This window comes from Cupressus sempervirens, chromosome 8, assembly GCF_028749045.1.
Source record: "Cupressus sempervirens isolate cs-2001-9-10 chromosome 8, ASM2874904v1, whole genome shotgun sequence".
Lineage (NCBI taxonomy): Eukaryota > Viridiplantae > Streptophyta > Pinopsida > Cupressales > Cupressaceae > Cupressus > Cupressus sempervirens.
Window position 1 is genome coordinate 418,327,420 of NC_143125.1, and position 12,152 is coordinate 418,339,571.

Genomic DNA, 12,152 nt, shown 5'->3' on the forward strand with positions numbered 1-12,152 from the left:
GGATGAGCATGGGTAGGGTAGGGTAGCATCTGGAGGGGGCTTCTATCTCGCAGCTCGGTGTATGGCACCAGAGGTTGACGGTGTATATGAGCAATGTTAGTATGCTAATAGAAACCAAATTTAAATAAAGCTTCTACAAACTAAAAAAAATTCATAAACTTCAAGATAGACTAAGATGAACTCTCAATTGAGAATATGAGCCATTAATGGGCTCTCTCAATGAGAAGCTCTCTTGTTGAGTAGCTTTGTCTAAATAGATAAGATGTATGCTCAAGCTTATGCTTCAAAAAGGGCTTCAAATGGAGTTGGAATTTGGGTGTGAGTGTATGGTTTTGATGTAAAATGGCTTCTCAAAATGGCATTATGACTTTACTTCATAGATTGTGTTATTTTGCAAAGGGAAAAGATTCAATTTATAGGCAAGAGGCTTGAGGGATTGAGGGCTAAGATGCAAGGATGGGAAAAAGCTCATGGAGGGCTTAGATTGCATGAGAGGAGAGCACATGGATTGTGCTTCCTTACAACCAATCAAGGAGTGACACATGTCACATGGTGAGAGGATGGAGGAAAGGAGAAGGATGAGTCAACAAAGGAGGCTCAAGGGATAAAATCTTCATAAAGACCCTTCATAAGTGCTTTGTAAGAACATTTATGACTTTGTGGGCTTTATAAAGTTTTGTGGTTGAAGATATTTGTGAGAGATACCATGAAATTCGAATTTGAGGGTTTAGGGAGGTTTTAAGCTTGCTTAGGGTTGTAAAAATGATTAGAGGAAGGGTTAGAGATGGCTTAGGACTAGGCAAATGGATGGCAAGTGGATTGCAATTAATGAGGGTGGGTGAAGGAGGAGATATTTGTTAACTTTGGCTTGAGTGAGCAAGTCTTAACCCATGTTTAGGGAATGTGACAAGGTTAGGAAGGGATTAGGATTAGGTTTAAAGACATCTTCTAGAAGAGTCTAGACTTTGGATGAGGATAAAGACTTTCTAGAATAGTCTAGAATTTCCTAGGATGAGGATGAAGACTTTCTAGAAGAGTCTAGAACTTCTTAGGATGAGGATAAATTAGATTTTTAGGAAATAAATAAAGTTTTATTTATTTCAAGGGTTTGGGTTGAAAAGATATTTATTAAAACTTTTTTAATAAACATGAGGATTAATATTTAACTTTAATTAAATATTTTGAGTTGGGATTAGGGGTAGGAAATGATGGGATTAGCCTTTAATCAAAATTAAAGAAGGATTAGAAGATTTTGGAAGAGGTTATTGGTCATAAGGAAATTGGCCAAGTTTTGGGCAAAAAATAATTTATTTATTTATTTTAAGAAATAAGAAAATAATGTTTAAATAAGATTTAAACATTTTTGGGAGGGATTCCTTAATTAAATATTTTTAATTAAGATAAAGGGATTTAATGACACAAAAATTAATTAATTAATTAAATAATTAATTAATTAATAAATGATGATGTCATCAGGACTTTTTCAGAAAATAAAAATACTTTATTTTCTAAAGGTTTTTAGGTGTCTACAGATGGAGGATAAGAAGTTTTAAGTAAGTGATAACTAAATAAAATTGTGAGAGTTAATAAAACTAAAGATAATGAAAAGATCTACATTCGTGTGATGGTTCCAAGGGAGTCCCTTGAGAGTGTTGCCACACGTGATCCGAGCTTGGGCTTTTGGATGCCAAGCGACTCTCTAGGATGTTAGCCCCTACTTAGTAGCCTATTGAGATGTCTGACCAGGACCTGTACTCCTTGCATTGTCTTAGGTTCTTGGTTGCAGCCATCATACTGTCTAGCGTGAGTGTTAGCCATGGATGTTGTGCTTTTTGTGTGTTTGTGGTTGGATCATTATCTCCATCAGCACGGTGGGTGTGGACCTATGGGTGCCACGTGGTTGGGAGGTGTAGTTACCTTCACCATTGCTAGGGATCGGTGTACAGAGACGATCTTTTGTCCTAGTGCGACCATTGCTAGATGTCTTCACTTGGTACTTTGGGTTCCAAAGTATGCTTTCTTGTGATTTATGCTTTCATTGGGATGCTTGTATATCATGTTTAGATTATGTTAGTTTACTTGACGCATTCCCTTATCATGATGTTTAGCATATGATTATATAACGTTATTTGATTTAGTAGTATATCTATTGCTTACTGCTGTTTAGCATGTGATAGGTGATGTTATCTATTGTAGGATTATCTTTATGCTTTACTACTAGCATGTTAGATTTCCTTATGCTTATATTGTTGCATGTTTTAGTAGTGACATCCCTATTACGAAAGTACTGACGATCTGGTCGGTGGCTTGGGATGTTACGCGCGGGGGATGGCTAGGACCCACGATGGTCTTATGATGCTATTGACGGTTGGGAGGAACCGCGTACTTAGTTTGGTTGTTTTGTTCCTGAGATGTATTTATGTACATTGCGATGTTGCTTTTGTTCTCTACGATGTTTATATTCAGTGTGTTCTATGCTGTTGTAGTTTAGATGGTTGATGTTCTCCATTCTGTGTTATTCTTGCACTCGAGTGTTCATTCCTCGAGCCTTTGTGGATCCGGTACTCCTTGGTGTGGAGGTTCTTTGCTCTATTTTGGTCCTTTTTGCTTCTGAGAGTGTTTTCGTGTTTCTATGGGCGACATTTGTTCAGCATGGTGTGACACTTTGAAAAGTATCGCACGCCCATGCAAACTATGTCGTACGACACTGTAAAGTATCGCACGACTTCTTGAGAAATGTCGTACGACACTGGAAGAGTGTCGCACGCCTTCTTGAGAAATGTCGTACGATGCTGAAAAGTGTCACATGCCTTCCTGAGAAATGTCGTACGACACTAGAAGAGTGTCGCATGCCTTAAGGAGAAGTATCGCCCTCCCATAGTAAAAAGTGTCGCACGATTTTTGTGAAAAACCTGCGCGTGCTATCAACGGGAACTTTTCTTCGTGATCCGATCTTTTTGAGAGTGGTTTTGGATACCCTTTTGGGCGTTCTTTGACCCTATGCTGTTGCATTTTGATTTATGTCGATTTCTCTTGAAATCGAGTTTTCGTGTTTCTGTTTTAGTCTCTTAGGGTTTAAAATATATCGTTTAAGTATAAGTTGATATATTTTAATATATCCGACAAATCGTTTGAGATAGGTTTCAAACCTCTCAGAGATAAGTTATGGATTCTAGGAAATTTCAGGGCTTCAGAAATCCAGACTTAGCCAATTTTCAGGGCTTCAGGATTTCAGGCTTAGCCAAATTTCGGGATTCTGCATATTACCCCAGCTTGGTGTTTTGTTGATGAGTGGTTGTTTCTTGTGCCCTCATCATGTGTGTTGTCCTTGTTGGCTTTGGTTGTGTGTGTCAGTTTGGTAGTGGCGTTTGGAGATTCGTTGGTTGCCAGGATTGTGTTGAAGTCTTCTGTTGCGATCTTTGTGATCCCTGTATGATGTTGTCTTGTGCATTCATACTTGTAAAAAAAATATATCTTGGCTTGATTTGAATCCTTGATTCCAAGGATCTCCGGGCGGGGCATTACAATACCTATCTTTCAAGTTATCTCTTTCTTCTGTAAGAATCTTGTTAAGGATATTGACCCTGTTAGGAGTCTGTGAATAATATATAGTATCTCAAGTCCTTGTTAGAAGTCTCAACCCTATTAGGAGTTGGCAAATCAAATACAATGTATGCAAGAGGAGTCCACTACCCTAACATGCATTTATACAATGAAGTTCTTCACAAGAATAGATATACATATAATACTTTTTGACTGTTTAATTTGCACTTGCTTTGATCATATGTCAGATATAGTTCGCATATCATCTCATCGACTTCGCATAAATCACAAATATCACATAGATCGCACACTTATCTACGCAAGATCAAATCTCTATTTGTACTTCACAAATTAGTAAATCTCTGCTCAGTCGGCCTTCATCTCTTCACACGCTTGACATAATATAAAATAACTTATGGATTAACATCCACAAAATCGGCTCATCATGACTTAGTAATTATTTTGTCACCAAAATAATTCCTTAAGTCATACAACTTAATTCTTTGCTATGCTTTGTTTTGCTCTGTCAAATACCTACACTAGTATTTCAATCATAAATCGAGGCATGTAGTCCGTACACATCTGCGCACTAGGACATGTCATCATGACATTGTCATAGAGATTTCATCAACTGCATATAAGCTAACTCTCAATGAGTCATCCGTACATATCTCATATGTCTTTGTGTTGCTGCAAATTGTGCAACACTTGAGACAATTTTCTAACTCTAAATGCATAAATGAGATGCTGAATACATGTTGCCATAAATGACAACTATCAAGATATCTATCTGACCATATTGCCAATGTAAACTTTCTCTTTCAAAATACAATAGAGTTTGCTACACCAACTTTATATATATATAGCTCAACTATTTTACTTAGCAAGCAAGGAAATAAACTTTCCTTGCTTTCTTTGGCTTTAGAACATATAAAATCACTCTTGCTTTATGCAATCTCACAAACTCATAATTATCCTATTTAAAGAATAAAAACTAAAGTTGTTTCTAAACACCTAACTCGAGTTGCTTTAAAGCAACTCCACCTTCCAAGCTACATAGAAAAATAAAAAATCAATAATGTACACCTGTGTTCAAAATTTATATCAACATCACATATCCTGTTGTTCCTTATCTTCATTTATCAGCATAACTCTTGATTATTTTATTGGGCGTCAGAGTAGGCTTAAATTTGTCTACTCGTAATGTAAAGATATTTTAATATGTCCACCGCTGAGAGATATCCTGATGTAATTCCATCATTCTTATGGTACCTTGCCGCCATAGGTTCTCCCGATGAACTTATTGAGAGTCAAAGAGGTATTTGGGTTGTCTAACCAACTTCATAGCTACTCTGGTGATCATTACCGAGAAGACCTCCAATAATCTTATTTTTACATTTGGGATTTGCATTGATGTAGGCTACCTCAAACGATCCATTACAGCCCGCTATGACTATATTTCTTTCTCTGATAATGTCATGCTACTTTGATGAGTCTATCGAGATATGCTTCCCTATGCTTACTTTCACTTACTCGTTATGTTATCAATATATGTCTTATTGATGCTTGTCGCCATAGGTTATCGCAATGAGTTTATCAAGTGTCAGAGAAGTATTTGTATTGTTTGACTGACTTCATTAACTATGACCATTATCAGGGGACCTCCTCCAATAATCTTACTTTTATATTCAGTATCTTCACTAATGTAGGCTACCCCAATTGATCTATCAGAAGTCGGTATGACTATATTTCTTTCTCTTATAATATGAAAAATTGTTAAAATAAAAATATCTAAATAATAAACAAATTTCTAAAATTGAAATGTTAATATTTATAAATTTAAAATTCATAAGAATCTTTCTACATTACAAGGTATAGGTTAGTGTCAAACCATTCTTATACATACCATCAAAATAAATTACAATAGCACTTCTTTTAATAATTGTGATATAAATATTTAAAAATATATAACAAATAAATAATCTCAAATATCTTTTAAACAAATAATATAACAGATCTTCTTGTTTATGGATTGGATTGACTTTTACTTCGATAAAACTTTTCATTATCTTAAAAATGCAATAGATGTGCTGTCTAAGAAATATAGGCTCTTGTGAACAGAATTTAAGCCTCTGTTGTTTAATTTAAGAAATATACAAACCTGCCCTGTCCATTTGGATTCAAACTCATTTCTCTTATGTGAAGCTCAAATGGCTTCCCAATCAAAATCTCGTAGGCTGAACCCTCTACCATTACCATCCATGAAACAGCATCAGTCAAGATGTTTCCTCCACCATTGTGGGCAAAAGAAGAGATCTTAAATAATGCATATTAAAAGGGAAAATTTGCAGTACAGAATTGAGAAGCGTTCGGAACGTCTGAGAGCGATTGGATTCATCTTAGCAAGAACAAAACAATGAGAAAATTGAGAAGGACTAAATTACAGAGCTTCATTTCACTTCCAGTTATTGGCAACAACATCAGCCAAATCAACAACCCTCTGTGAATAACCCCATTCATTGTCATACCAAGCAACAACCTTGACCATGTCATCGCCCATGACCATTGTCAATGATGAATCCACCGTTGACGACACATCAGAACATCTGAAATCCACCGACACCAACGGCTCATCGCACACGGCCAGGATGCCCTTCAGCTCTTTGTCTGCGCTCTCCCGAAACGCTGCATTCACTTCCTCTGCAAATGTTTTCTTTTCAACCTGAACAACTAGATCCACCACGGAGACATTGGGGGTCGGCACACGCAGGGCGATTCCATTCAACTTTCCTTTGAGCCTTGGAAGAACAAGCGCCACTGCCTTGGCGGCTCCTGTTGATGTCGGCACTATGTTCAACGCCGCCGCTCTCGCCCGCCGAAGATCCCTGTGGCTCGCATCCAGAAGCCTCTGGTCTCCCGTGTACGAATGAGTTGTTGTCATGGTGCCCTTGATGATTCCTGCCCACAAAAAAATTATACATTCACCATCATGGATTATGGATTACTATTGTTGGCCCTAACCTACTATGCCTTAAGGTACATAGCAGGGACATTCACATTAACATTATCAGATTTCCACAATCCATTTTAAGTGTGTAATTTTATTTCTGGGTTCAATTGTGTAAGGCTTTTTTTGGCATCAATGTTTAGGATGAATGTGATCCATCATCACACTCCATGATGCATAATTTTTATTCTTGCATTCTCTCATCCTGATGATGGATCACAGAGTGTGATCCCAAACATTGACTAAAAAAATTTACACAATCGATTCCAGAAATAAAATAACACATTCACATTGTGTGTTATTTGAGTATGGCTGTTTAATCTTGCTTACCAAATTTCTGATCCAAGACCTTGACGAATGGGGCCAGGCAGTTTGTGGTGCAGGACGCATTGCTGATAATGGTGTCCGTCGGACTGTACAAGTCAGCATTGACACCAACCACATAGGTAGGAATGTCACCCTTGCCAGGAGCAGTGATCAAAACCTTCTTCGCTCCAGCCTTAAGGTGCTTGCCCGCACCATCCCTGTCCACAAACACCCCTGTACCCTCTATCACCAAATCTATCCCCATCTCCCTGCAATGCAATTTAATACCCTTTAGCCCATTGCTCAGCAGAAATGCGATTTCCATATAACATTACACTCAGAAAGTAAATAGTGGCGAGTATACTTGTTATTTGGGGTTTTTGATGCCCCAAATAACATACAACTTGTGAGCTGCCTAAGCTTTATGTAGGATTGCTGTTGCACCCATTGTTGGATAATGTTGTTACATATCATCCACTTCCAGTGGTTTCATGAAAATGTTTACAGACGCAAAAAGACAATCTTTGATTTGTTTAGTAACAATGAGAATCCAATTTCAGCGTGCCAGTCATTGGAATCGATATATATCGAAAACAAAACATGCTCAATAAAACCATGAACTCTTGTTTGTAACTCAAGGAGGCTGGAAGCAAACTAAGTAGAGACTAACAAAACAGTATTAGAAAACGGTAAACTATCTTGCAATTGATAAGTAGGAGATATATTCCGACAAGTCAAATTGTGATATTGCTATCAGGATTCAAGTGTGTAGTTTTGAGTCAAACTCATTGCCCCACATTTCATGAGTAGTTGTTCCCATGAACACCTCTCATGAGAATGAATACGTTTCATGAGTAGTGGTTCCCACGAACACATCTCTCATGAGAATGAGAACCACTACTCATAAAACGTGGGGCAATGAGTTTGACTAAAAAGTACACAGTTGAATACTGATAGCAATATCAGGATATCTTGCAATTCCTGAATGAAAGAACCCACAGAGTAGTTGTTCCCACGAACACATCTCTCATGAGAATGAATATGTTTCATGAGTAGTGGTTCCCACGAACACATCTCTCATGAGAATGAGAACCACTACTCATAAAACGTGGGGCAATGAGTTTGACTCAAAAGTACACAGTTGAATACTGATAGCAATATCAGGATATCTTGCAATTCCTGAATGAAAGAACCCATGAAGCTCATAGGTTGCATTGATTCTATTCAAAATTTCTTTTTGACATGCTTTTACAGCTGCAGACTCTTTCCACAGGAAATTGACAACAATGCCATGACAGCAACCTAGCATGCACTAAGCCATAAGCTGACTGGGAATAAAAATGATTTGGAATTCATAAAATGAACACTTTAAAAGAGAGTAGCAGAATATATAATCTGTCATTTAACCTCTGAAAACTGGAGGGGAAGATGATTGACCATTTATATATGGTTGCAGAGCATCTGGAAGACTTGGAAGTTGATAACTAGTTAGGAAGGGAATGATGATTGGCCTTTCATCTATAGTTGCATGGCATTTAGAAGATTTGGGAGGGGATAACTAGCTATTTTTTATTGATCAGAACTTGCCTAATTTTCTTTCTGCTTTTTGACCATGACTCTGTGATGGATGGCCCTCTTCACTATCAGAAATATTTTGGTCTTTCTTTCCTACAAGGCAAACTCTGAGTTGGTATATTGTTTTCTGCAGCACGACGCTTGTTGGAGAACTGACGGTGGCTCACATGTCTCCTAACAATGTGCCTGGGGTAGTGATACCCTTTAGTATTCTGCAAATTGTAATTATGATATTATGGAAGAATTCTCAACCAAATAACAACAATCAATTCAAACGAGTTCCCAGATTCAATTGACAAGTTGCACATTCATAGATATTAAAAAGTCCCAACTTGAATAGACCTAAGGCACTAACATAAGATCCTAGATATACATATAAGGTTTAGTAATTACCCCCAAGGGAGATTTACAGGGTTCCTGTCCGAGACAACTTTGATGACCTTGCCATCCACAGAAATACCATCATCTCCTGCTACCTTGACATCCGCATCGAAGATTCCAAGAGTAGAATCATATTTAAGCAAGTGTGACGCTTGCTTAACACCTCCAGTGTCATTGATGACAATAACATCCAAAGGTGAGTCCTTTCTACCATGCCAACAACGCAGAAAATTGCGACCTATCCTCCCAAAACCATTTATTGCAACTTTTAACTTTGCCTCCACTACAATTGATCTTTTTTGTGCAGAGGATCCTACCTGAAAGAAAAAGCTCATGGTATGAGCTCAATACAAAAACTATTTATTTGCATCAACCAATTTATATTTACAAAATTTAGAGGTTGAAAAATGTGAACCAAGTTATCTCCACCTGCACTAAATTGGCAATTATTAAACAAGTAATGCTATCATAATGACATTGGAATTCATAGGCCCCTCAAGGCCTCCAGTACAAGTTCCAACAATCAAAACTTTGAAACATACATACATAGACAAACTACAATGATCAATTTAACTTATGTGACCAATCATATAATGACACACATAAAATGGAGCTTCACATGCACAAATGTATTAATTTGGGGAAGAAAAAACTGCAACATTCATCAAAATGACAATCACATTAAAAAGTAGATCATATATTCCAGTGCAAAGATAAGTATAAAAGCCATTGAAGTTCTCATATTCCAAGGAAATGTTTCATGGAAAAACCAGATCAGATGCACATGAACATGATGATGATTAAACTGTGAAGAAGCAATTAGAAGCAATGATGCTAATCAAATTTTAATCTCAACTCCATATGCACTGAAGTGACAAAACTACAGAGTAAAACAAGCTCACCACATAATGCAGCAGAAATCACACAAGAAAAATAGTCCATAAGAGAGTACATCAAACAATGTGTCATGTGCACACAACTTCACCGAACAAAGTTGCCTTTGTTTACTCTAAACAATTAGATGCAAAGTGATTAGAGAAAGTAATAATTAATGGCAAGCATAAAGCATAATTAACTTCATACCCACTGGTGGAACTATCAAAAAGAAATTGAATCAAGGATCCAGAAGCATTGATCCGAGGGAGCACTGACGTTCACAAGCACTTATTATGCAATTATAGAGAAAGATGAACACAATACACACAATGATATTTATTCAACAATCTAATGCAGATAAAGGGAAGTGACTTCTCTGCACACAGCAGCGCCACAATTTCAACACAAAGCAGCAGGAAGAAGTTAAGAACAGACCGTGATTGAAACTAGGGAAATCTACATGAACTACAATTATATCAAATTGCAGAGTGAAAGATCTGTTTATGGAATCAACCGTATTCACTACCCCAGTCATTCCTTTGATGACCTGATTGTTTGTAAGCAATGGTTCAATTCACTTGCACCTCCTCACGAATGGTAGCAATGAGTGCCAATTTAATCCATTTAAGCTCATAAGAGATGGTTTGCTGCATGAATGACCACAGTAATAAACAATCTAGGCTGCTGATTTCAAAAAGTGAATATCTGATAATATAGGACAGCAGAACCTTCCACTTACTTCAAATATACATGGTGCTACTACCAAATACTTGAAGGAGCTTCCATATTATTTGTGCCTCAAGTAATACATCTATTTACAAACTGACAAGCGTAGAAACTAAGTGCAAATGTACGTATATAGCCATTTGACTGCTGGTAGGTTTATTTAAATTAAAGCAGAAACTGGAACATTCCGACTGTTTCACCTCTGTCCTAACTATGCTAGTGATTGAACTGCAATTGACAGGCAATTGACACTGAAATGAAGCTATATTGTCACTGTGAAATCTATACAGCAAAACTATTCCTCATTATCCCCTAAAGCAACCCCGAAGTTACAGGATATATAGAAAACCAAATTGGTTTCCATAAAATGTGAATATTACATAATTGAGTTGCAAGATATACACATACGTCAAAATGGCTGAGATATAACAACCTGATTCAAATAAACATGTGGGATGTCAAGAAGGGAAGCCTATTTGCTTACCGCAGCAGTCCGCCATGTTACTTGTAAGTTTGCCTTCTTTCTTAAGCCAGGAATACTTGTAGTACCAAAGAACTCAGAGGCTTTGAGGCTGCTGAAATCATTGGCGCTCTTCCTTGAAGGCTGTCCATAATAACCCAATATATCAGTAACACATTCGTACTCATATGCATCCCCTTCCCACGTCTAGGCCTACTTATTTGAACTGCCTTATGGGAATCCAAGCTGAAAATCATGGGAGCTGCCCTAGGCTAAACCCCATCTCAAAGCATTACCACCTAAAATTGCCTGAATTAAGCCTCAACACATCCTTAAACATACTCAAGTGCAAGGGAAAAACATTACATCAAAAGAGTTTGGCAGAGAAATGAAAAGGGTTTCCAAGAATTACAGTACCTGCAAAGATTTTAGTGCGGTGCTGCAATTGGTCACAGCAGCCATGGAGAGTGTAGCAGAAGCCATACTCTTGATGTCCCTGCCTACCCAGTATCATAGGAATGTGAGGAATTGAGCAGCTTGACGTAGTAATAATAATAATGATGGGGGATGGAACAAGAGGTGTGGTGGTGGATAGGATCATATTTTGGATAGTGAGCGAGTGGCTCTTATTGCTTTTCCCCTCTATCCATAGCCTATAACTAAAAGTAATAATTAAGCTCACCGATAAGATTACCATGCTAAGTAACAATTAGCAATGTTTTGTGGGTGGTGTAAATCGTACGTGAGTTGGCTTGGGCGTATTTGAAAGTGGAGCAGAAGCTGATTGTGAACAGAAGAGGCCCAGGATGAAGTCACAGCAGGATAAACTAGTCCCAGATTTTTTGTTGTACTGGAATGGAATCAAAATCAGTAGAGACAAACCGCCCTTTAAATCAAACTTATTTATGAGCGTCAAACGACATTCTGCAGGCGAACAAGTTAGCTACCTTATTCCACAGCCCCGAGTTTGAACAAAGAAGGTTGGTGCACAATTTCATGGGTTCGTTAAAACTTCATTACAAAGTTGTGGGTGCCACGGCATTGGACTCCGGTGGACTGCATACTGAAAACTGTCGAGGCAGCATTTTAAACCCAAAGGGTCGTGTGGAATTGGGTATGGAAGATTTATGATGTTGTTACAAGGATATTCAATTGTGTGGTTATCAAAAATATCTCCTTCTTAGTAAGAATGAGCGATACGCTTGGCATTCAGCATTTACTGTATTTAGGTGATGTTAAATAGATGAAATAGTCAACTTTTACATGAGATCATTCATC

General features: G+C 37.6%; 1 protein-coding gene across 1 annotated transcript; it reads right to left on the reverse strand.

Moving 5' to 3' along the window:
• Positions 1-5,839: 5,839 nt before the first annotated feature.
• Positions 5,840-11,396, reverse strand: LOC149543023 (glyceraldehyde-3-phosphate dehydrogenase A, chloroplastic). The gene is made up of 5 exons (XM_089797953.1): positions 11,292-11,396; positions 10,899-11,018; positions 8,825-9,129; positions 6,881-7,125; positions 5,840-6,501 (listed from the first exon to the last, which is right to left on the reverse strand). Exons 1-5 carry the CDS (start codon positions 11,355-11,357, stop codon positions 5,999-6,001), a joined length of 1,239 nt encoding a protein of 412 aa, XP_089654079.1. The 5' UTR covers positions 11,358-11,396; the 3' UTR covers positions 5,840-5,998.
• Between the last annotated feature and the right edge of the window lie 756 nt (positions 11,397-12,152).

Bases quoted from the DNA above. Each gene is read 5' to 3' on its own strand.
- LOC149543023 (XM_089797953.1), bottom strand. From the start codon at position 11,357: ATGGCTTCTGCTACACTCTCCATGGCTGCTGTGACCAATTGCAGCACC. The intron at 9,130-10,898 runs GTAAGCAAATAG...TTTTTCTTTCAG, and splicing joins TAACATGGCGGACTGCTGCG to GTAGGATCCTCTGCACAAAA. The intron at 6,502-6,880 runs GTAAGCAAGATT...TTTTGTGGGCAG, and splicing joins GGTCTTGGATCAGAAATTTG to GAATCATCAAGGGCACCATG.